Source organism: Scyliorhinus canicula, chromosome 5 (assembly GCF_902713615.1).
Source record: "Scyliorhinus canicula chromosome 5, sScyCan1.1, whole genome shotgun sequence".
NCBI classification, from domain to species: domain Eukaryota; kingdom Metazoa; phylum Chordata; class Chondrichthyes; order Carcharhiniformes; family Scyliorhinidae; genus Scyliorhinus; species Scyliorhinus canicula.
Window position 1 is genome coordinate 56,031,092 of NC_052150.1, and position 25,903 is coordinate 56,056,994.

Genomic DNA, 25,903 nt, shown 5'->3' on the forward strand with positions numbered 1-25,903 from the left:
AGTATACGAAATAAGGTAGGGGAACTGGCAGCATGGGTTGGTACCTGGGACTTCGATGTTGTGGCCATTTCAGAGACATGGATAGAGCAGGGACAGGAATGGTTGTTGCAGGTTCCGGGGTTTAGGTGTTTTAGTAAGCTCAGAGAAGGGGGCAAAAGAGGGGGAGGTGTGGCGCTGCTAGTCAAGGGCAGTATTACGGTGGCGGAAAGGAAGCTAGATGGGGACTCTTCTTCCGAGGTAGTATGGGCTGAGGTTAGAAACAGGAAAGGAGAGGTCACCCTGTTGGGAGTTTTCTATAGGCCACCTAATAGTTCTAGGGATGTAGAGGAAAGGATGGCGAAGATGATTCTGGAAAAGAGCGAAAGTAACAGGGTAGTTGTTATGGGAGACTTTAACTTTCCAAATATTGACTGGAAAAGTTATAGTTCGAGTACATTAGATGGGTCGTTCTTTGTACAATGTGTGCAGGAGGGTTTCCTGACACAATATGTTGACAGGCCAACAAGAGGCGAGGCCACATTGGATTTGGTTTTGGGTAATGAACCAGGCCAGGTGTTAGATCTGGAGGTAGGTGAGCACTTTGGAAACAGTGACCACAATTCGGTGATCTTTACGTTAGTGATGGAAAGGGATCAGTATACCCCGCAGGGCAAGAGTTATAGCTGGGGGAAGGGCAATTATGATGCCATTAGACATGACTTAGGATGTGTAGGTTGGAGAAGTAGGCTGCAAGGGTTGAGCACACTGGATATGTGGAGCTTGTTCAAGGAACAGCTATTGCATTTTCTTGATAAGTACGTACCAGTCAGGCAGGGAGGAAGGGGTCGAGCGAGGGAACCGTGGTTTACCAAAGAAGTGGAATCTCTTGTTAAGAGGAAGAAGGAGGCCTATGTGAAGATGAGGCGTGAAGTTTCAGTTGGGGCACTTGGTAGTTACAAGGAAGCGAGGAAGGATCTAAAGAGAGAGCTAAGACGAGCAAGGAGGGTACATGAGAAGTCTTTGGCAGGTAGGATCAAGGAAAACCCAAAAGCTTTCTATAGGTATGTCAGGAATAAAAGAATGACTAGGGTAAGAGTAGGGCCAGTCAAGGACAGTGGTGGGAAGTTGTGTGCGGAGGCTGAGGAGATAAGCGAGATACTAAATGAATACTTTTTGTCAGTATTCACTCAGGAAAAAGATAATGTTGTGGAGGAGAATGCTGAGACCCAGGCTATTAGAATAGATGGCATTGAGGTGCGTAGGGAAGAAGTGTTGGCAATTCTGGACAAGGTGAAAATAGATAAGTCCCCGGGGCCTGATGGGATTTATCCTAGAATTCTCTGGGAAGCCAGGGAAGAGATTGCTGAGCCTTTGGCTTTGATTTTCATGTCATCATTGGCAACAGGAATAGTGCCAGAGGACTGGAGGATAGCAAATGTGGTCCCTTTGTTCAAGAAGAGGAGTAGAAATAACCCCGGTAACTATAGGCCGGTGAGCCTCACGTCTGTTGTGGGTAAAGTCTTGGAGAGGATTATAAGAGATACGATCTATAATCATCTAGATAGGAATAATATGATTAGGGATAGTCAGCATGGTTTTGTGAAGGGTAGGTCATGCCTCACAAACTTTATCGAGTTCTTTGAGAATGTGACTGAACAGGTAGATGAGGGTAGAGCAGTTGATGTGGTGTATATGGATTTCAGTAAAGCGTTTGATAAGGTTCCCCACGGTCGGCTATTGCAGAAAATACGGAGGCTGGGGATTGAGGGTGATTTAGAGATGTGGATCAGAAATTGGCTAGTTGAAAGAAGACAGAGAGTGGTGGTTGATGGGAAATGTTCAGAATGGAGTTCAGTTATGAGTGGCGTACCACAAGGATCTGTTCTGGGGCCGTTGCTGTTTGTCATTTTTATAAATGACCTAGAGGAGGGCACAGAAGGTTGGGTGAGTAAATTTGCAGACAACACTAAAGTCGGTGGAGTTGTAGACAGTGTGGAAGGATGTTGCAGGTTACAGAGGGACATAGATAAGCTGCAGAGCTGGGCTGAGAGATGGCAAATGGAGTTTAATGTAGAGAAGTGTGAGGTGATTCACTTTGGAAAGAATAACAGGAATGCGGAATATTTGGCTAATGGTAAAATTCTTAGCAGTGTGGATGAGCAGAGGGATCTCGGTGTCCATGTACATAGATCCCTGAAAGTTGCCACCCAGATTGATAGGGTTGTGAAGAAGGCCTATGGTGTGTTGGCCTTTATTGGTAGAGGGATTGAGTTCCGGAGCCATGAGGTCATGTTGCAGCTGTACAAAACGCTGGTACGGCCGCATTTGGAGTATTGCGTACAGTTCTGGTCGCCTCATTATAGGAAGGACGTGGAAGCTTTGGAACGGGTGCAGAGGAGATTTACCAGGATGTTGCCTGGTATGGAGGGAAAATCTTATGAAGAAAGGCTGATGGATTTGAGGTTGTTTTCGTTAGAGAGAAGAAGGTTAAGAGGTGACTTAATAGAGGCATACAAAATGATCAGAGGGTTAGATAGGGTGGACAGTGAGAGCCTTCTCCCGCGGATGGAGGTGGCTAGCACGAGGGGACATAGCCTTAAATTGAGGGGTAATAGATATCGGACAGACGTCAGAGGTAGGTTTTTTACACGAAGAGTGGTGAGGCCGTGGAATGCCCTACCTGCAACAGTAGTGAACTCGCCAACATTGAGGGCATTTAAAAGTTTATTGGATAAGCATATGGATGATAATGGCATAGTGTAGGTTAGATGGCCTTTAGTTTTTGACTTCCCATGTCGGTGCAACATCGTGGGCCGAAGGGCCTGTACTGCGCTGTATCGTTCTATGTTCTCTTCGTTTTGCTAATCATGGCTTGTCTGCTTCTCTACCGCCCCCCCTCTCCCCCCCCAACTCTATTGTCTGTTGGCTCCAAACAGGAATAAATTGGTGAATGACCTCCACATCTTGTGGAAGTCCTCTTCCGACCCCCGGAGCCAAATTTGATTTTCTCCAGCTGTAGGAATTCTGACAGGTCGAACAGCCAATCTGCAGCTTTGGGTGGTGCTGCTGATTGCCAGCCGAGCAGCATTCTTCAGGTGATTAGGGAGGCAAGGATGCAACCCTTCTGGATGGTCTGATACCCTGACGACTGCCACTTTTAGGCTTGGCTCGAGCTTCACTCCCACAACCTTGGGCATTGCCTCGAAGAAGGCTACCTAAAACCTGATAAGTCTGGGGCATGTCCAGAACATGAGGATGAGGTTGGCTGGGTCTGCCTGACACTGTTCACATTTTTCCTCCACCTCTGAGAAGAATCTGGTGGGGATGGGAGTGTTGTTGTGACAAGAGCCCAGAGGGACATTCCTCTGCAGGAACACTCCTCCATCCTTACCCATTCTGCTTCCAGCCCCCTTTCCCAGCCCCTCACTCTTTCCACTGTGACCGCCCAGTGGTAGTATAACAGGTTTGGGAGGGCCAGGCCTCCCAGGCTTCTCTTTTGTTGCTGAACCTTTTTGGGGATTCTTGGGTCCCATCCCACCCCCCACAGCCACACACATACACAAATATTTGTCTATTGTGGTGAAAAGGCCTCGAAGATGTACATTGGTATGGATCTGAACTGGAAGAGGAATCTGGGCAGTACCATGATTTTGATCATCTGCACTTCCCCCGTCATAATTCTATGATTATGGACGCAGTTTTCCAATTGTTTGGCAAGGATCTTGGCCAATATTTGCGAGTCTACGTTTAGCAGTGAAATGGGTCTGTAGGACATGCATTCAGTTGGGCCTTCTTTCTTGGGTATCAGCGAGATTGAGGCTAGTGTTGGTGGAAACTTGCCCCTTGCTAGCGAGTCTATGAACATCTCCCACGAGTGCGGAGCCAGTGCTGGTGAAAATGTTTTGCAGAATTCTGCCGGGAATCCGTCAGTCCCAGGGCCTTCCCCACCTGCATGAAGTTGATGCTCTCCATGATTTGCCCCAGTTCTATTAGTGCTTCCAGCCCCCGTTGTCTATTCTCCCCCACGGCTGGAATGTGCAGTCCATCTAGAAACTGCTTCATCCTCGAGCCACTGTCAGAGAGGTATACAGTCCCCGGTCGAAGGACTTGAATGCCTCATTGACCTTTTTAGGTTTGGTTACTAATCTGCTATTGTTGTCCCTGAACTGAGCTATTTCTCTCGTGGCTGCCTGCTATTTCAGCTGGTGAGCCAGCAGGCGAGTGGCTTTGTCTCCGTGTTCGTAAAAGGTCCCCTGTGTCTGCTGGAGCTGGTATACTCCCTTCCTAGTGGAGAGCAAGTCAAAGTCCATTTTGTAGCTTTTCCCTCTTCATAGCTACATATCACAGAAGCTCCACAGTCGGGGCCCTGGAATATTGCCAGTCCCTCTCCAATATGGAAGTGACCAGTTGTTGCCTAGCCGCCAACTCCTACCTGTCTGTGTGCTTTATAAGCGTTATCTCACCCCGAATAATGGCCTTCAGCGCCTCCCAGAACATGAAGGGAGACTTCCCCATAACAGTTAGTGATGTACCCCCCCCATAATAGTTGGTGATGTACCCATCTGGCCTGTGATATTTTCTCGCAAAATGCCTTATCGGCAAGGAGGGCCATGTCCAACCTCCATGGGGACTCTGGGCACGTCCCGTCTCCAACCACACATCCATGTAGTGTGAGCGTGGTAAGAGATTACGATCGCGGAGTAATCCCTTCTTGCTATCCCTGGAAGCACTGATTTCCCCACTGCCAAGTAGATGTGCAAGAATACCTGGTGTACATAGAACATATAGAACATAGAACAGTACAGCACAGAACAGGCCCTTCGGCCCTCGATGTTGTGCCGAGCAATGATCACCCTACTCAAACCCACGTATCCACCCTATACCCGTAACCCAAACAACCCCCCCTTAACCTTATTTTTTAGGACACTACGGGCAATTTAGCATGGCCAATCCACCTAACCCGCACATCTTTGGACTGTGGGAGGAAACCGGAGCACCCGGAGGAAACCCACGCACACACGGGGAGGACGTGCAGACTCCGCACAGACAGTGACCCAGCCGGGAACCGAACCTGGGACCCTGGAGCTGTGAAGCATTTATGCTAACCACCATGCTACCGTGCTGTACTTGGCAGAAGAAGGAAAACTCCTCCCCTGGGTGTGTGGGCCTCCATGGGTCCACTGCCCCAATCTACTCCATAAATGAGCTTCGTTCTTTTGCCATGTTCATCAACGTTGCTGTTAACACCATCCTCTTATTAAGTAGTTTTGCTACCCCCAACTCTCGAACCATAGCATGAATGGTACGTCTGTCCCACCCACACCTTTCTTACTTTCTGTCGGTCCTTCTCTCAGGTGTGTCTCTTGGAGGAAGAGATTATGTCGGCTTTCATACTTTTCAGGTCTTTTCACTGAGCCGTAAAGTCTAGACATTCCAGGTGACTATTCTGATGGGGGGTTTCTGTCTCTCTCTCAACCCCCCCCCCCCAACCTGTGGGATCCACCATACTTACCTTGTAAATGTGCCCCTGTATTGTCCCCCCCCCCCCCCCCCCACCGCTCCCCGTTTACTCCCTAGCTATGCTCATGCTGGTGATATGTATTCCCCCCCCCCACATTGCCAGGCACGCCCTACTCTGCGGGAGGTGCACCACAGCCCACCCCTTGCTCGTACCTCCTGGCGCTAGTATTCCCACTAGTGTGATGGTGTGATGGTCCCCCCCAACCTGGGGTCGGTTGTAAGCCTACCCTTTGCTCACTATAAGCTTTCCCCTCTTTACATCCTTATCACCCTTTCCTGCGCTCAACTGTCTTCGCCCCTTCCTACATTTGGCATAAGATACATAAGAACTGGGAGCAGGAGTAGGCCATCTGGCCCCCTCGAGCCTGCTCCACCATTCAATAAGATCATGACTGATCTTTTTGTGGACTCAGCTCCACATACCACCCGCTCAATGTAATCTTTTATTCCTTTACTGTTCAAAATCTATCTACCTTTGCCTTAAAAACATTTAATGAAGGAGCCTCAACTGCCTCACTGGGCAGGAAATGCCACAGATACACGACCCTTTGGGTGAAGAAGGTCCTCCTCAACTCACTCCTTAATCTGCTCCACCTTATTTTGAGGCTATGGCCCCTCATTCTAGTTTCACCCACCAGTGGAAACAAACTCCCTGCTTCTATCCTATCTATTCCCTTCATAATTTTATATCTTTCTATAAGATCCTCCCTCATTCTTCTAAATTTCAATGAATATAGTCCCAGTCTACTCCGTCTCTCTTCATAAGCTAATCCTCTCCGCCTTAAGAGGGTCAATGGTCGGGTTCACCTGAAGGTGGCGCAGCCATTCGTCGACTTTCTCGGGGAAAATTAAAATGTCAGCAGATGCAGTATTCCGGGTTTTGGGGGGGGGGGGATTGTTGTATGTTTGGGGTTTGTGAAGATTGAGATGGGAGGGAAATGTTCATTATACCATGTTGATGTCATTGTCTATGTTATTTTTCTAAAAATTTTCAAATACCTTAATCAAAATATTAAAAAAAAGCTAATCCTCTCAACTCCAGAATCAACCTAGTGAATCTCCTCTGCGCACTCTCCAGTGCCAGTATATCCTTCCTCAAGTAAGGAGACCAAAACTGTGCACAGTACTCCAAGTGTGGCTTCACCAGCACCCTGTACAGCTGCAGCATAACATCCCTGCTTTTAAACTTCATCCCTCTAGCAATGAAGGATAAAATTCCATTTGCCTTAATTACTTGCTGTACCTGCAAACCAACTTTTTGTGATTCATGCGCAAGGACACCCAGGTAACTCTGCACAGCAGCATGCTGCAATTTTTAAAATAATAGTCAATTTTGCTGTTATTCCTACCATAATGGATGACCTCACATTTATCAGCATTGAACTCCATCTGCCAGACCTTTGCCCATTCACTTAAATGATCTATATCCCACTGTTACTTTCCGCCGGGGGGTGAGAATCGCGGGAGGGCCGGGCAAATCACGCCACGCCACCCTGGCACCCCCCGCGATTCTCCCACCCCCCCAAAAAATTTTCCCGGCGACCGTCGATTCTCCGGCCCGAATGGGCCGAGCGGCCTGACGACCCCGACCGGTTCACGCCGGCGGCAACCACACCTGGTCGCTGCCGGCGTGAACATCGCGCGACATGTAAGTGTGGGGCCTGTGGGGGGCGGAGAAAGGATCGAGCACCACGGGCGTGCTCGTCAGATGTCTGGCCCGCGATCGGTTCCGACCGATCGTCGGGCCGGCGTCTCTAAGAGACGCACTCTTTCCCCTCCGCCGCCCCACAAGATTAAGCCGCCTTGTCTTGCGGGGAAGCGGAAGGGAAGACAGCAACCGCGTGGCTGATGTCACTTAGGCGCTGCCGGCCGCGTCATTCTCGGCATCAAGGCCCGGCGCCCGAGATTCGCGCAACGCCGCTCCTAGCCCCGGGGGGGGGGGGAGAATAGGAGGCGAGGAGCGGCCTCCGACGCCGGAGTGAAACACTCTGGGTTTCACTCCGGCGTCGGCACTTAGTCTCCCTTTGGGAGAATCGCGCCCTTTGTGTCCTCTGCACACTTGGCTCTACCACTCATCTTAGTGCCATCTGCGAACTTTGACGCATTGCACTTAGTCCCCAACTCCAGATCATCTGTGTAAATTGTATATAATTGTGGACCCAATACTGACCCCTGAGGCACACCACTAGCCACTGAGTGCCAACCAGAAAAACACCCATTTATCCCCACTCTTTGTTTTCTGTTAAACAATCATCTATCCATGCTAATACATTACCTGTAATGCCATGCGCCTTTATCTTATGCAGCAGCCTTTTGTCTGGCATCTCGTTGAATGCCTTTTGGAAATCCAGATACACCACATCTACCAGTTCCTTGTTGTCCACCACGCTTGTAATGTCCTCAAAAGAATTCCATTAAATTAGTCAAACATGACCTGCGTTTCACGAACCCATCCTGCATCTGCCCAATGGGACAATTTCGATCCAGATGTCTCACTATTTCTTCCTTAATGATAGATTCAAGCATTTTCCCCACAACAGAAGTTAAACTAACCGGCCAATAGTTACCCGCTTTTTGTCTGTCTATTTTTTTTTAAACAATGGCATCACATTTGCTGTTTTCCAATCTGCCGGAACTGCCCCACCCAGAGTCCAGGGAATTTTGGTAAATTACCACGAGCGCATTTGCTATCTCCTCTACCACCTCTTTTAGTTCCTGGGATGCATTTCATCAGGGCTAAGGGACTTGTTTACCTTGAGCAACATTGTTTACCTTGAGCAACACTACCTCCTTAGTGATGATAGCCTCCTTGCCAACAATTATTGGCATGTTATTTGTGTCTTCCATTGTGAAGACCGACACAAAATACCTGTTCAATGCTTCAGCAATTTCCTCATTTCCCATTATTAAATGTCCCTTCTCATCCTCTAAAGGACCAATGATTACCTTAGCTACTGTTTTTCGTTTTATATATTTGTAGAAAACTTTGCTATTTTTTAATAGTCTATGAGTTAGTTTACCCTCATAATTAATCTTACTTTTCGTGGCTTTCTGTTGACCTTTAAAGATTTTCCAATCCTCTAGTTTCCCACTGATCTTTGCCACTTTGTATGGTTCTGTTGATCCTCTATTTTCCCTGCATCATCACCAACCTCACTATCTCCGTCCCTAGGGCAGTGATCCGATGGTGTTCCCTTGGGCCTTCACTTGTCTCTCTGCCTTGTCCAGGGCCACCTGCATGGTGGCCAGGGTCTCCCTGACCGCCAGGTTAATGTCGGTCTTGATTTCTTCCTTGAGCTCCTTTAGTTCTCCAGGGAGGAACTTCCTCCACCACCCTCCGGTGAGGGAGAGCCCCATGTGCAGTTTGCTGGTCCCTCTCGTTCTGGTTGATCACGTTCTGATTGATACGATTATCACGTCAAAGAAAAAAGCGTGAACATCTAGATTTTCTCTTCTCATTAGAACAAAGTATCCCCCACCCTACCAAACATGCTGCTGAAGCAGAAATTAGAAGAACATGTGAAATTGGAAGTATTTGAAAAGGAAGATCACTCTAGTTAAAAAGCTTGTATAGACACAGACAAAGGCCAATTGCTGTAATTTATACTGCAGATTTTTAAAACACAATTATTTATGTGGAGATGACACATAAGAAAGGAAAATACCACTTGTGAAGTCCTTGTCTGTCTAGATTAATTGTCTGACGGATTTAAAATAATAACTCATTGTAATCTAAGCAGCCTCGGTGTCTGCAGCAATTTATAATTCTACTTCCTGGAATAACATTTAACAAAGAGGTTATTTAAAAAAAAGTTATTTGGTGGAAGTAATAACATTTAGTAGTTAATATTACTGTCTCAGTATTTTAGACCTATCTGAAAGACGCCTAATCTTCTGGGAATTAATTTGTGATCTATTTTAAATTTTTGCAGATATCAGGATATAAGAGTGACTGACTAGGTTCCCGTTTTTGTGGCAGGGGTGTTGCAGTTAACTACAGCATTATCCTAAACAATTGCAATTATTTAAATATTATTAACCCAATAGATGTGAGGAATGGACTTGCAAAACTGTCAGCCCAGTTAGTGCAGTCTCTTATTTTGAATAATTTTATCTTGTATAAACTCAGCTCTCTTCTGTGTTGGGCACACACTGAGCCAATATCCTCTAATTATTGTGATCTACCATGTCACATTTTCCACAGTACTTCTACACATAAATTGCCATTGTGTTTTCCAGTCAAGTTGTTGACTGTTGATGACAATGTAGGGAGGAAAGGCATGAAATCCAGTTGTGTAACACTGCTTGAAGACCTACCTGAGCTTTCATGCATGTGAGGCATTGCCGACTGCTGCCTCTACAGCATTTAGTGAAGTGTAGTCCAGAAAGTGCCTCCCCATATGCACCCGAAGACACTGAAAGAGCGATATCATGATCTCATTGACCCAAATGGGTTGATTCAACTAATACCAAATTTGGTCAATACGTGTGCAGGTAGCTTCTTCATTATTTAACCCTTAAACAGCAAGCATTGTGAAATAAGATGGGGTTTGTTCTGGAGCTATTTAAGCGGCTACACAACACATTGCAGCTGAGATGCTTTTGACTATTGTGCTGAGGCAAAGTTTATGGCAGAACAATGCTGAATTGCTGGAGTACTTTTGAGGTTTTTGCTGCCCACAGGAAGGGAGGCAATAACATTGCCTTTCATAGATATAGGGACGGTAGTTGCAGTGTCACTAGCTCTGCAACATGATCGGGAAATGCAGAGGCGACGGAGGGAAGCTCTTCAAAGAGTGAGGCAAAGGAGGACTCGTTATACAAGACCCTATACACAAAATAATAAGAAGCATCATTCCCACATAACAATGAGCCAGAAGCGGTAGAATCATAGAATCCCTACAGTGGCGAAGGAAGCCATTCGGCCCATCGATTCTACACCAACTCTCTTTGAAAGAGTACTTCATCCAAACTCACTCCCCCGCCCTATCCCATTAACCCCTTAATCTAACCTACACATCTTATTGGACACTAAGAGGCAATTTAGCATGGCCAATCCACCTAACCTGCACATCTTTGGACTGTGGGAGGAAACCAGAACACTCGAAGGAAACCCACGCAGACAGGGAGAATGTGCAAATTCCACACGGTCAGTGAACCAAGGATGGAGTTGAACCCGGGTCCCTGGCGCTGTGAAGCAGCAGTGCTAACCACTGTGCCACCTTGCCTGAGGAAGCTACAGTTCACAAAGGAGCTAGTTGTGCCACTCCTTCACACCTGCCTGGGGTGTCAAACCAGGGCAAAGGTAGCTATCCGAATGGCGGTGAAGATCACCTTCTTGCACTCTGTGCCACAGAATATTGCCTGGAGGGAGTGGCAACATCCACAAAGTATTTCAGTTCCCCATGCATAGAAGCATCATGGTGGTGACAGAAGGAGGGGACATCATTCTCTTCTTCCTGAAGAGAGAACACCAAGTTGAAAGAGCACATGGATTCACTAGGATAGTCAGCTTCCCAATGGTGCTAGGCACTGTCAACTGTGCACACATGGCTCTGTGGACCCCTCCATGTCAACAGGAGTGATATCCCAACTGCAAGAGTTTAAACATGCAGTTGATGTGCAACCACTGCAAGAAATTGAATGGCCACTATCCTGAAAGCACCGCAACACTTTTATCCTGTGATAGTCCACAATGCCAACCATCTTGAGGTCTCCAAGATTAACTACAGGATCGCTGCTTCATTAAAAGGAATAGCCCCTCCCACACATGGGTGATGACCCCTTTCCATCATCCCACCATACACGGTCAGGTGGTGTCAATGAAAGGGCAGCAGGGTAGCATGGTGGTTAGCATAAATGCTTCACAGCTCCAGGGTCCCCGGTTCGATTCCCGGCTGGGTCACTGTCTGTGTGGAGTCTGCACGTCCTCCCTGTGTGTGCGTGGGTTTCCTCCGGGTGCTCCGGTTTCCTCCCACAGTCCAAAGATGTGCGGGTTAGGTGGATTGGCCATGCTAAATTGCCCGTAGTGTCCTAATAAAAGTAAGGTTAAGGGGGGTTTGTTGGGTTACGGGTATAGGGTGGATACGTGGTTTGAGTAGGGTGATCATGGCTCGGCACAACATTGAGGGCCGGAGGGCCTGTTCTGTGCTGTACTGTTCTATGAAATGAAAGCCATGGAGCCACCCACAACACCCTGGAGCAAACATTCGTCTTCCTAAGCAAAGATCACTGTGGGAATCAATGCCCGGGAGGGTTTCTATGTTCGTGATGGTATGCTGTATCCTCCAAAACTTTGCAATTATGCGCACCCAACCATTGCATCCTGGGATCTAGAGGCCACTCTGGGAGGAAGAGATGGCAGCAAGGAGGAGACCACATGCAACTGGACAGAGGGGCTGTATTGTGAAGTTTCACTTCAGTTGAAATTAATTTCCCTACCCCAGCATTGACCCACCATTCCCTGACAGTGGGTCCATCTCATAATCCCCATCACCAAGATTCTTGTCCATCTTCATTGAAGTCAATGGCAAATTCCATTACTCAACAGCTTTTTCCAGCAATATGTCAATAATACAAAAAGTAATCTGAACTTTTGTCACTGCCTGGGCTGCTGCTGTCGCCTGGGCTGCTGCTGTCGCCTGTCCTGCTGCACTTGGGAGTTGAAGGTGCTACTGGCTGTGGGGTTCATTCTAATGATTCTATTAATCATCTCAAAGATGCTGAGGGATTGCAGACAGACTGCTCTCAGCTGGTCCTATGGGTTTTTCACATGTTGTATGCAGCCACCTCCTTCATTAGAAGGGCAAAATGTCTGTCTGCCAGCGTGGTACCTGCCATAGTTGAATAGCTGTAGGTTTGCAAAGCTGTGTAGTGAAACGTGTGGGCGGTTGACATGATCCAAAAGTGTGTTTGGGTGAAGTGTAATACAAGGATGTTAGGGATGAGTCCTGAGTGTCGGTGTACTGCTGGGTAAGAGATAGGTTTGTTGCATTGAATAGTGGCCGAGATTAGTGACACATGTGGGTGTGAGATGTTATGTACACGTGCATTCACTCACTTTGATCACCCCTGTGAGGTCAATAAACTTCTTTTGGCAATTGCTGACATGTCCTGGGCAGATGAAACCACCCTTGCCACCTGCTACCATCCTTTGAGGCTCAATCATGAAGGTTTCCTCCCCTCCGGCAGAAACATGGCCTCTTCCTGGCCTCCACCTATCTGACCAGCACATCCAGGGCAGTGTCACTGAAGCAGATAATCCTTACCAAGCAGTTATGTTTTGACATCTCCTTGCCCCTCAATGCTCCAATCCTGCAGCGCATTATTGCATCTTCCCTTTTACAGGGACTGTGCCATTAAAAGGGGAAGACTACCTGGAGCACATCATTTGTGTTATGAGCAGAGGTTGCTCGCAGCATTACAAGTACGAGTTCAACATTTGACCTACTCTGCCATGCTGCAATCATTGAAATGAGGTGGGTCCAAATTTTTCACGCTGCTCCACTCATTCCGAATCGATGACACGAGGTTGTGAACTGTGACCCCTGCAAAAACCAGAGCAAACTAATTTTAGCACAGACTCACTTCAAATGTTCATTCTGCAGCACCACCTAGTGACCAATCCTACAGCTACATTGGTATCATAGGTACATGGGTTTCTATCCTAAATGTTTTGCTATACTGTGAAATACTCTTAGAAAAGTGGGATCAAAAATTATTACAGAAAATAGTCAGGAAGTGTGACTGCTATGTGTACCGTCTACATGATGCACTGCAACAAATTCCCACGGTTTCTTTGAAGCTACCTCCCAAACCCATGATCTCGATCACCTAGACAGGGGTTTTCAAACTCCGAGTCGTGACCCGTGGGCAGGTTTCGGAAGGGTAGTGGCGCTCACTCGCAGCGTTCCTGATCGCGGGAGGAACACCAGCCTGCCGCGACCGGCCTTTAAAATGCCGACAATGACGGACTTTTGAGATTGCCGGCCAACCCGTACATGCGTGCAGGATCAAGCAGTATGCAGGCCCGGAGACCAGCAGGGTGGACAGCCTCTTCCTGACGTCAGTGTGCTGCCTAGGGTCAGTTTTCTTTTTCCGAGAATGACCGAGTCTTCCCACCAAGAGCAGCAGTAGAGAAGCAGGTCACGCACCCCGTGCGCTGATGTCACGTATTCTGTGCACGAGAGAGATTCCTCCATTTTGCAGCTGTCAGCAGTGCGTGTGATCTCCTGAGCCTCTAGTGAACAACTCATGAAGAAGATGTTGAAAATGGGAGCAAAGCAGCTTAAAGATAATTACTTGAGATAAGGGTTATTAATTGTTCCACTGCAAATCAGGATTCAATGGTCATGTGTGTTATATGCAGGGAAGTACTGGCAAATGAAAGTTTAAAAACCTCAAAACTTCAAAGCTAAGAACAAAGAAAAGTACAGCACAGGAACAGGCCCATTGGCCCTCCAAGCCTGCGCCAATCATTCTGCCCGTCAAAATTAAAATCTTCTACACTTCCGGGGTCCGTATTCCTCTATTCCCAACCTATTCATGTATTTGTCAAGATGCCTCTTAAACGTCACTATCGTTTCTGCTTCCATGGCGGGTTTGAGGACAACCCTCTTTATTTTGTTTTCAATGGATGCAGTGTGATCTTAAATAATCAGCGGAAGTCATTATCAGAAAAGCAGCATTAAATAATAAAGCAAGTGACTACATGAGTACCAAGCAGATTCATCTGTCACATTAAAGGTAAGTGAAAATGATGGGTCGCAAAGGTCAGCCAATGTGGGCCCTGAAGGATGGCCGGTTGGCAAAATGGGTCCCAGGCAAAAAGGTTTGAAACTGACTGAGAAGAACAAGGCCAACAGGTGCAAGGGAATTCACCTCCAGGTTATATGTCCTGACTCATAATTATATTGTCATTTCTTAGCGACATTAGATCAGAACTGGAATTCTCTATATAAGAGCACTTAATGTGAACTTCAGTGATTTGTGAAGCTGGCTCAGCGCTGAATAGGCCGGGGTTGTTTTCCCGGGAACAGAGAAGGCTGAGGGGGGAACCTGATTGAAATGCATAACATTCTGATGGACATAGATAGGGTGGTTCTGAAAGTACTTTTCCCCTTATTGGAGTGGTCAATGACCATTGGGCATAGATTTAAGGTAATGGGCAGGAGTTTTAGAGGAGATGTGAGGAAAAACATTTTCACCCAGATGACGGTTGGAATCTGGAACTCTCTGCCTAAAGGGTGGTAGAAGCGGGAACTCTCAACTTTTGCGAAGTATTTAGATGAGCACTTGAAATGCCATTGCATACAAGGCTATGGACCAAGTGCTAGAAAATATGCTTAAAATAGTTAGGTGCTTGATGCTTGGCACGGACGGGATGGGCAAAAGCGCTTCTTTCTATGCAGTAAAACTGTATGACACTGCCTCAGGACCAATTGGGGATGGCCACTCAATGCTAGCAATGCTCATGTTCCAAGATATAATTCATTTTTTGAATAGCATATGGTTTTTTAAAAATATAGCTTATTGGAATATATTTATTGTATTAATCAATATGATTAGAAATTATATTTCTACAGAAGATAGATTGTAAAATTATATTCTTAAAGAAGATAGATTGTAAAAAGGTTTTGATAAAACTTGCTCCAATGAGTGTATGTTTCTTTAGAAGTGTGCAGTATCACGTTACAGGCAACAAAATCCCTATGCAAAACCATAACGTTCCTTATCTTTTTAAGTGTTTGATGGAAGAAATCATGAAGTTGTGAATTCAGTGAATTTGGCATTCCTGGTCATCTGAGGGATTTGTTGTTTCATCTCTGAAACAGTTCGCAATTAACTTACAATAAATGGTTTTTCACTTAATGCACCAAAACTAATTTCAGGATTATTTGTTATTTATCTCCCTAGTTGACAGTTTTATTTGTTTAATAGGTGACAAATCGAAGGGTGGACGTGAGTACCTGTACTCTGATGCTGAAGACTCCGATGGTCAGGATGAGGAAGACTATGAAATTGAGGATGATGATGAAGACAGTCAAGGAGAAACAGGATTATCAGCTGCTCCTTCAGTAACAGCAAGCCCTCAACATAGCCTACAGAGAAATGACCAGCTTGGTATACTGACTGCTGCCTCTGCCTCTCTGGCTGCCAATGTGGTGAGGACAGCAAAGGATTCTATTTTACAGACCAACAGTCTTGAGGTGCTGCCTGCTGTTTGGTTTACACAGAATGCCGGTGATGATGAAGTTAAATCTAACTTCTCACCAGTCCATCGCCATGCGATTGAAGAAGAGAAAGGCTTGTCTCCTGAAGCTAGAGGTACATTAACTAAGGCTGGCCAAAAGTCTTCCGGTTTTCAGGTGGCATCTGGTAATCAAAATGTGCAAGAAAATCTTGGAAAGAAAACCATAGATCATTCAAAGGTACATGTGTTTTATCATATAATGTTTTATCTTGTATTTTGACCAAAAATTTGGGTGACAAATTAAGGGGCATAAGCATAGATTTTGTAGCTGGAACATTTATTTTGTAAGCACATTTCTAATTTTTTGTAGATTTGTATTGAAAACCAGATATCAATTTTATGTATGATACTTTCTGTAAAATTGAAATAGAATCTTTATCCAATCAACTTCACCCCTAAGCTTTAAGAGGACAGCTTCTTAATTTAAAAGCACTAAGACAACTGAGGCTGTACATTTTTGGGGCTAAACATTGAGCTTATACCTGAAGAACACAACAACACGATGGCTGGATTTTTAGCCCCATCATGGTGCGTGCGGGGCTGGATAATGCAGTGAGCTGTTCAAAATCCATTGACTTTGGGACTGGAAGATCCCACCAGCAGAAGGACCTTAAATTTCCACACAAGGAACAGGAGCAGTATTAGATCATATGTCCCGTCAAGTCTGCTCTGTCATTCAATGCAATCATAGCTGTTCCTGGATTTCAACCCCATTTTCCGGCCCACTCATATCTCTTTCTTGCGATACCAAAAATCTGCCTAACCCAGTCTTAAATGTATTCCAATGCTGTAGCATCCACAACCCTCTGAGGTAAAGAACCCCAAAGATTCAAAACTCTTCAGTGTGAAATAATTTCTCCTCCTTTCAGTTCTCAATAATTGGCCGCTTATCCTGAGACTGTGCCCCCATGTTTCAGATTCCCTGACCGACGTCAACAATCTCTCAGCACCTGGCCTATAAAACCCCCTCTGATATCAGAAAATTGTTGTCACATTGCCCACAGCCTTCCACTTAAAGTTTACCCCTTGATGTCAGTACAGATCTGAAGATTTGTACTGGTATTGCAATGGAATTGGCCACCAGCCGTTCTGAAGCTGTAAACTCTGGCACTGCTTTTCATATAGCTTACAATCTAGTTGTTCCACATGAAGTCAGGATCTTAATATACCCTCCTTCAGGGAAATCAAAATTAACATGGTGAATAATTGCCTGACGCGAAATCATTACCGTTCAGCAGTGTGCTTGGAGGGAGGGATTTCAGTCTTTTGTTTTGGAATAATAATTGGAAGTAAAGAGATGTATTAAACATATCTATGCTTTTATTAATTTTGCTTTGAATTATAAAACCTTGTACATCCTGTAATATCACAGTGCATGTGTTTGGGCGGATAGACAAAGGCAGTTTCTGTTTTAATTATTACTTGACCATTGTTACTTGAGCATTTAGATTAATATCTAAAGAATGTCAGGACATTAAATCCCTTCCCTTGGCACATAATTTTCATAGTATTCAAGTGAACTGAATCTGTGCTCCTAAATGAATTATGAGGTAAAGTACTCAAGGGAATACAGAAATGAATGTAGCCTAATTTTAGGAATCAACTAGATGCCAAACACTAGACAATACCTCAAACATTTTGTGTCTGTGTATAAAGTGTAAACACGGCCACTTGTTCTCATTTTCCTGCTCTACTATAATTGTTGACAAATGACTCTGATGGATCCAGGGTCTTTGCTCTTCACAATGCATATGCCAGGACCTGATAGACTGGTGCAATAGTGCTGCATTTATCTAAATGGGGAACATAGAACATATTGTATAAGCGGAAGAATCTGTCCCAAGATGGACATTATGTCATGTCAATTATTGTGGATTGATATGGTTAATATTTCTGACGGAAATATGCAGTTGCTCCTTAAAGTGCTTGTTAAGCTATAATCCAGACATAATATAACTTCATAAGATATAGGAGCAGAATTAGGCCATTCGGCCCATCGAGTCTGCTCTGCCATTCTATCATGGCTGATATGTTCCTCATCTGCCACCTGCAATGCTACAGACCAAGAGCTGGATTGCAAAATCAGCCAGAGCATCTCCTCTCTGGAACACGTGATCTCGGAGCAGGAGTAGGCGATTTAGACTCCCGAGCCTAATCACCTTCAATGTGATCATGGCTGATCCCGTCCTGGCCTCAACTCCACCGTCCTGTATGGACCCCATAACCTTTCAAACCATTACCAATTAAAAATCTGTCTGACTCCTCAAATTTACTCATTGTCCCTGCATCCACCATATTCTGGGTAGCGAATTCCACAGATTCACAACCCTTTGGAGAAGGGTTTTTCCTCAAATCTGTTTTAAATTTGATACCTCTCATTCTAATATTATGACTTCTCATTTTAGAATGCCCCAGAAGTGGAAGCATCAGCTCCACGTGTACTTTATCTATACCTTTTTAGCATCTTGTATACCTCAATTAGATCTCCCCTCATTCTTCTAAACTCTCACGAGTATAGACCTAAACTGTTCAATCTCTCCTCATATGATAAACCCCTTCGTCTCTGGAATCAATCTAGTGGACCTCCTCTGAACAGCCTCCAATGCCACTACATCTTTCCTCAATTAAGGGGACCAGAACTGTGCACAATACTCCAGGTGGGGTCTTACCAATGCCTTGTATAAACACTTCCTTACCTTTACATTCAATTCCTTTTTCTGTAAATGCAACATTCCATTTGTTTTCCTTATTATCTACTGCACCTGCATGCTCGTTTTCTGTGACTTATGCACCCAGAATCCTCTGCATCGGAGCACCCCGAGTCTCTCCCCATTTAGATAATACGTTGCCTCCATTTTTCGAGCAAAATGCATGACTTCACACTTATCCACGTTAAACTCCATCTGCCACGATTTTGGCCCACTCTCCTAACCTTTCTATATCCATTTGTAAGGTTCTTATTTCCTCATTGCAACTTAATGTCCCACGTATTTTTATGTCAACTGCGCATTTGGCTGTAGAACATTCTATCCCTGTATCCAAGTCGTTAATATTTTGTGGGCCTCACGGTAGCATGGTGGTTAGCATCAATGCTTCACAGCTCCAGGGTCCCAGGTTCGATTCCCGGCTGGGTCACTGTCTGTGCGGAGTCTGCACGTCCTCCCCGTGTGTGCGTGGGTTTCCTCCGGGTGCTCCGGTTTCCTCCCACAGTCCAAAGATGTGCGGTTTAGGTGGATTGGCCATGCTAAATTGCCCGTAGTGTAAGGTTAATGGGGGGATTGTTGGGTTACGGGTATGCGGGTTACGTGGGTTTAAGTGGGGTGATCATGGCTCGGCACAACATTGAGGGCCGAAGGGCCTGTTCTGTGCTGTACTGTTCTATGTTCTATGTTCTATATAGAATGTAAATAGTTGGGGCCCCGAGGACCAGAACCCTGTGGCACCCCACTAGTTACATCTTGCCATCCAGAAAAAGACCCATTTATCCCGACACTCTGTCTCCTCTCCGTTAGCCAGTCTTCTATCCAAACTAATAGATTACCGCTAATCCCTTGTGAATTAATCTTCTGTGCAGCACCTTATCAAACGCCTTCCGGAAGTCCAGATATACTTTAGGGCAGCACGGTAGCACAAGTGGATAGCACTGTGGCTTCACAGCACCAGGGTCCCAGGTTCGATTACCTGCTGGGTCACTGCCTGTGCGGAGTCTGCACGTTCTCCCCGTGTCTGCATGGGTTTCCTCCCACAGTCCAAAGAAGTGCAGGTTAGGTGGATTGGTCGTGCTAAATTTCCCTTAGTGTCCAAAAAGGTTAGGCGGTGTTATTGGGTTACGGGGATAGGGTGGAAGTGAGGGCATAATGTGGGTTGGTGCAGACTCGATGGGCCGAACGGCCTTCTTCTGCACTGTATGTATGTTCTATGTTCTTAAATGTACAAGATCTCCATTATCCACTTTGTTTGTTATATCTTCAAAGAACTCAAGCAAATTAGTCAAACATAATTTTCCCTTCATAAAACCATGCTGACTGATGGATATCACTTTGGTTTTCCAAATGTCCTGATATCACGTCCTTGATGATTGATTCTAACAATTTTCCATCAACAGATTTTAAACTATGTAATTTCCCACATTCTGTCTCCCTCAGTTTCTGAATAAGGGCGTTACGTTACCATTTTTCCAATCAACTGGAACCTTTCCCATGTCCATGGAATTTTGGAATATCATAACCGATGGATCCACTATCTCTGCTGCCACTCCTTTTAACACCCTAAGATGTAGGCCATCAGGGCCTGGGAACTTGTCTGTCCTCAATCCCAAGAGTTTGCTGAGTATCGTTTTCCTATTGATGCTGATTCCTCCAACTTCCACCCTTTTGATTACCTCTGAATTGCCCGTTCCTATAGGAATGGTACTCTTGTCCTCCACCGTGAAAACTGAGGCAAAGTATTGATTTAGCATCTTTGTCATTTCTGTGTTCCCCACTATTAACTCACTGGTTTCATCTTCCAAGGAACTAACAATCATCTTCCCTTTTATGTACCTGTAGAAGCTTTTGCTATCCTTTTTGAAAACTGTGCTTGTTTTTTTTTCGTAATTTGCCGTGGCTCTTTTTATTTTTATAGAATCCCTTTGTTTATGTTTAAAAGTTTCACAATCTTCCAGCCTTTGCAATATATAGCTTAATTTTTGTCTTTATGAAGGCCTTGACCTCCTTGTTTAGCTAGGGTTGTTTTTTACCCCTCTTCCCATCTTTCTTCCTCACTGGGATATATTTTAGTTGTGAGGAATTAAGTATCTTCTTAAACAACTGCCACTGCTCATCAGCTGTCCTACTTTTTAGCATTCCTTGGCCTATGGGCCAAACCATAGAATTTACAGTGCAGAAGGAGACAACTCGGCCCATCGAGTCTGCACTGGCCCTTCGAAAGAGCACCCTGCTAAGCCCACATCTCCACCTTATCCCTGTAACCAAGTAACCCCACCTAACCTTTTTGGACACTAAGGGCAATTTAGCATGGCCAATCCACCTATCCTGCACATCTTTAGACTGTGGGAGGAAACCGGAGCACCCGGAGGAAACCCACGCAGACACGGGGAGAACGTGCAAACTCTGCACAGTGACCCAAGTTGGGAATCGAACCTGGGGCCCTAGAGCTGTGAAGTAACGGTGCTAATCATTGTACTACAGTGCCGCCCCTCAAGCCTATGTAATTTCCTTTATTTAATTCCAGAACACTAGTGTGGGACTCCACTTTCTTGCCTCTAAAATGGATCTTGAATTCTACCATACTATGGTCACTATCCCCAGTTTATCCTTAACTATGAGGTAATTAATTAATTAATCCCTCCACATTACAGAATACCAAATCGAGAGTAGTCTCCTCCTTGGTTGGTTCCCCAACATACTGTTCCAGGAAACAATCTCTCATGCATTGTATGAACTCTGCCTCGAGGCTACCTTTGCCAGTTTGATTCCTCCAGTCTATGTGCATATTAAAATCACCCATTATTATTGCCGTACCTTTCTTGCAAGCATCCAGTATTTCCTGGTTTATACTGTGCTCCACCGTAGAACTACTGTTTGGGGACCTATAGATTATTCCTATCAAGGACTTCTTCCCTTTTTTATTTCTGCTCACACTAATTCGACATCTTGATCTCCAGTACTTAATGTAATTTCTCATTATAGCTCTGATCCCTTTCCTCACCAGCAGGGCTACACCACCTCCTTTTCCTTTCAGCCTATCTTTCGAAGATACTGTGTACCCTTGAATATTCAATTCCCTGCCATGGTCTCCCTGTAACCACGTTTCAGTAACTGCCACCAAATCGTAACTTTTGTTTCTATTTGCGCCGTTGGCTCATTAAGTTTGTTATGAAAGCTTCTTGCCTTTAGATACAAAGCTTTTAAATTTGTTTTCATGTTAGGTTTCCCTACTCGTCTATAATTCCTTGGTGCATAAAGACATTCACCTGTTCAATCCCTCACTTTTATTTTCTGGTAACCATCTGCCACATTGCTAACCTGCACTCTTACCCCCTCCTTTAAATTGGGATTTTTAGTTTCTAGGTGCATAAGGGCAGGGGAAGGAAGAACTGGAGGGTTGATGATGGAAGAAATGGGGGGCTGAAGTGGGTTGAATGAAGGGGAGAGGGGGAATGAAGAAGGGAACTGGGAGGAATGAAGGGGGAGGCCCTGTGAGGGGGGACCTTGCCGGTGATCCGGGGGGGGTCTTCAGCTTTTTGAGATTAGGTCCCACCCCCCTCAGTTCCAACAAAGACCCTGTGTGCCATTGAATGGCACTGAAAACCCACTTACATAGAACGATACAGCGCAGTACAGGCCCTTCGGCCCTCGATGTTGCACCGACATGGAAAAAATCTAAAGGCCATCTAACCTACACTATGCCCTTATCATCCATATGCTTATCCAATAAATTTTTTAATGTCCTCAATGTTGGCGTGTTCACTACTGTTGCAGGTAGGGCATTCCACGGCCTCACCACTCTTTGCGTAAAAAACCCACCTCTGACCTCTGTCCTTTATCTATTACCCCTCAATTTAAGGCTATGTCCCCTCGTGCTAGCCACCTCCATCCGCGGGAGAAGGCTCTCGCTGTCCACCCTATCTAACCCTCTGATCATTTTGTATGCAAAAAAAAAATTCAAAGTGCCATTTAATGGCATGTCGGAGTCGTTCCTAGCACCAGCGGGAATCATTCGGGTTTTCCTGCTGATGGGAATACTTAGTTGCAGATCAGGAGAATAGCGACCATAACATATCTCAGTACACTTAGATGTACCTCAGTCAACCCTGGTGACTTTATCAAACATGAGCACATTCAGCCTATCTAATTCCTCCTCACTCAATTTTTAGCCCATCCAAAGTCTCAACTGCATCCCATATCATTATGACTTGGGCAGCATCTTCCTGGGTAAAGACAGATGAAAAGTACTTATTTAGTATCTTACACATTTCCTTTGTCTCTACAAGTCACTTCCTTTATGGTTCCTAATCAGTCCAATTCTTCCTTCCAGCTTTGACAAACAGTGATCCTGACTTGAAACATTAGCTCCCTTCTCTCTCCACAGATGCTGTCAGATCTGCTGAGATTGTCCAGTATTTTTTGTTTCTTTTACCACCCTTCTACTATTTATGTGCCTATCAAAGACTTATGGACTCTCTTCCAGGTTGTTGTCAATCTTGTTTCATACACTAGTTTTGCTTCTCTTATTTTTTGTACATCTCCTCGAAAGTTTCTTTATTCAGCCTGTATTCTCCACCTAACATCTACACACCTTTCCCTGCTATATAATACTCTCCATCACTGTCATCATCCAGGGAGCTCTGGGTTTGTTTGTCCTATCTTTCTCCCTTCTGGGAATGTACTGCAATTGTGCCCAAAATCTCTCCCAAGTTAGTTCATTGCTCTATTACAGCTTTGCTGGTCAGCCTTTGATTCCAATCTACCTGGACCAGATCCATTCTCATCTCAGTTGACTCTCCCCCAGTTAATTGTTTTTACTCCAGATTGTTCCTTACCCTTTTCCATTGCCAACCCAAACCTTATGATAAGGTTCTCCTACTGACACTTGATTCATTTGACTCTTATCATTCCTTCGAACCATATCCAACCTTCTTCAGTGCTCCAGAAATATACTGATCTAGAAACTTATATTGAATGCACTCAGAAATGCATCCCCCTCTCTACACTATTACTATTTCAATCTATTTAGGATAATTGACGTCTGACGTCTCCCATTATAAACTACTCAATAGATCTTGAACCTTTCTTTGATTTCCTTGCAAATTTGTTCAACAATATCTTTCCTATTGGATAGTGGCCTACTGAATACACCAGTAGTGTAATGATACCTCTCTTGTTTCTTAGCTCTAAGTAGATTCTGTCCTTATCCCCTCGAGGACATTGTCTCTCTCCAGCACTGTAACGTCCTCCTGTATCAGTATTGCTACCTCACCACCACCTTTCTTTTCTTCCATATTTTTCCTGAATACTTTGTATCCAGGAATATTTAAAGATATGCCCTTTTTTTTTGAGCCTGGTGTCTGTTATCCAAACGTCATGGGCTGGATTCTCCGTCAGAGGGATCCTCCATTTGCCGGCAGCGCACTCATGCCCGCAGATTTCCTGATGGCGTGGGGGTGCCCACAATGGGAACCCCCATTGACCGGCTGCCAGGACAGAGAATCCCGCTACCGGTGGGGGCGCGCTGCACCAGAAAATGGGGTGCGACGGGACGGAGAATCCTGCCCCATATTTCCACGTGGCAATAGGTGACTACTGTTTCATCAACCTTAATTACCACATTGCACATTCATATATGTGCCCAGTAAATTTAATTTAGAACATGTTTCTTTCCCTCTCCCTCTTACTTTACCTAATACCAAACTATTTTCTATCCTAATACTATCTTTGGTTTTCCTTGCTGGTATTTTCTCTTCCCACATCACTGCCAATTCATCTAAACCCTACCCAATATCATCCACGTTTGTGGAAACCAGTGGTACGAGGAAAGGCTCAGGGAATTGAGGTTGTTTTCGTTAGAGAGGAGAAGGCTGAGAGGTGACTTAATAGAGACATATAAGATAGTCAGAGGGTTAGATAGGGTGGACAGTGAGAGTCTTTTTCCTCGGATGGTGATGACCAACACAAGGGGACATAGCTTTAAATTGAGGGGTGATAGATATAGGACAGATATCAGAGGCAGTTTCTTTACTCAGAGAGTAGTCGGGGTGTGGAACGCCCTGCCTGCAACAGTAGTAGACTCGCCAACTTTAAGGGCATTTAAGTGGTCACTGGATAGACATATGGATGAAAATGGAATAGTGTAGGTCAGATAGGCTTCAGATGGTTTCACAGGTCGGCGCAACATCGAGGGCCGAAGGGCCCGTACTGCGCTGTAGTGTTCTATGTTCTATACTGTGCCAGCTCGGGGTCTCCAAAGCGAGGCTCTAAATCCCATGCCTTGGATAACTCCGGTGCAGACATATTCAAATGTGACTAACTACTCACTTGAATATGCAAATCTTGTTAGATCGCACGAGGTGTAATGAGTGTCGTAAATCTCATGAGAGGCCTCTTGCGAGATTTACCGGCCTCATCATGTCCCGATTCGGGAGCGGCAAGGTCATTTGATCGCACCCTGTATAATTTATTAACTCAAAAACATGACATTTGCTTTTGCATTTTAAATAACCTTAATATGAGAATTCTGTTGGTTTTTTAAAAAAGGTTTGTAACAAGAGCTTCCTTTCCAGAGTATGGTTGGTGTTCTTTCGTTTGAGTTGGTAAAATCATGGAACTGAAAATTAATTAGAAATATTGTATTTCAGTTTTGAGCGTGTTATTCTCCTGCCATTTTTACATCCTATAAATGGCAGCAAACTTTTAGCTTGAGCCCATCTCCAATAGCACATATAAGTTCGGTATTTTGTCTCTGAACCTGCAATAGCCTAAGTATTTGATAAACAAACTTTTATTTATTTACCCTTTTAAATGATGGAAGTTAATTTTATTTTGATACTCCACCCTTTAGTTTTCTTCCTTCTCCAAATGGGTAAAACTCCATGGGTTCCAATTGGCCTGCAGTACTTCTCTCAACTAGTTACTTTTCAAACTTTTGAGTGTTTGTTGACCACATGAGACTCCACAACAGAACACATTGGACTAAATTTTCCCACTTTCATTTCTACATGAGGGATAGCTTTATTTCCTGTTCAATCTTCCAGAGGATGTCCAATTAACAACCATCATCCAGGATTGCTATCCAATGATGGATGTTTGGTGGATTGAGTTGAATCAGAATGCGCAATTTAAAATGCAGCCAGCTGCCCTCACTCTGGCTGCAGTGAGAATACTACTTGGATGAATGGCAAAAGGAGGATAAATGGAACTGGGTGAAGCTGAATAAACCAGCAGGCATTTGTTCGCCCCCCAGACACCATCAATGACAGTAGTCTCAATGGTATTCTGTTCCAAAGGCAGGCATTTGCCTAAAAATACCACAAGCTTGCCATTTTCCCCATTTACCCTAACCCTGTCACAAGAAGGCTTGCACTGCAATGACATTACTGTGACAATCCCCTAATCGCCACACTCCAGCGCCTGTTTGGGTACACTGAGGGAGAAT

The 25,903-nt window shown here is 45.0% G+C and overlaps 1 protein-coding gene across 10 annotated transcripts in view; it reads left to right on the forward strand.

Moving 5' to 3' along the window:
- hivep1 (HIVEP zinc finger 1) overlaps positions 1-25,903 on the forward strand; it is a 294,854-nt gene that overhangs the window by 266,374 nt on the left and 2,577 nt on the right. For all 10 annotated transcript variants that reach the window (XM_038797106.1, XM_038797105.1, XM_038797111.1 and 7 more), the window contains one exon: positions 15,439-15,929. In XM_038797106.1, the coding sequence (XP_038653034.1) occupies positions 15,439-15,929 (491 nt within the window). The remainder of the gene's footprint in view (positions 1-15,438; positions 15,930-25,903) is intronic.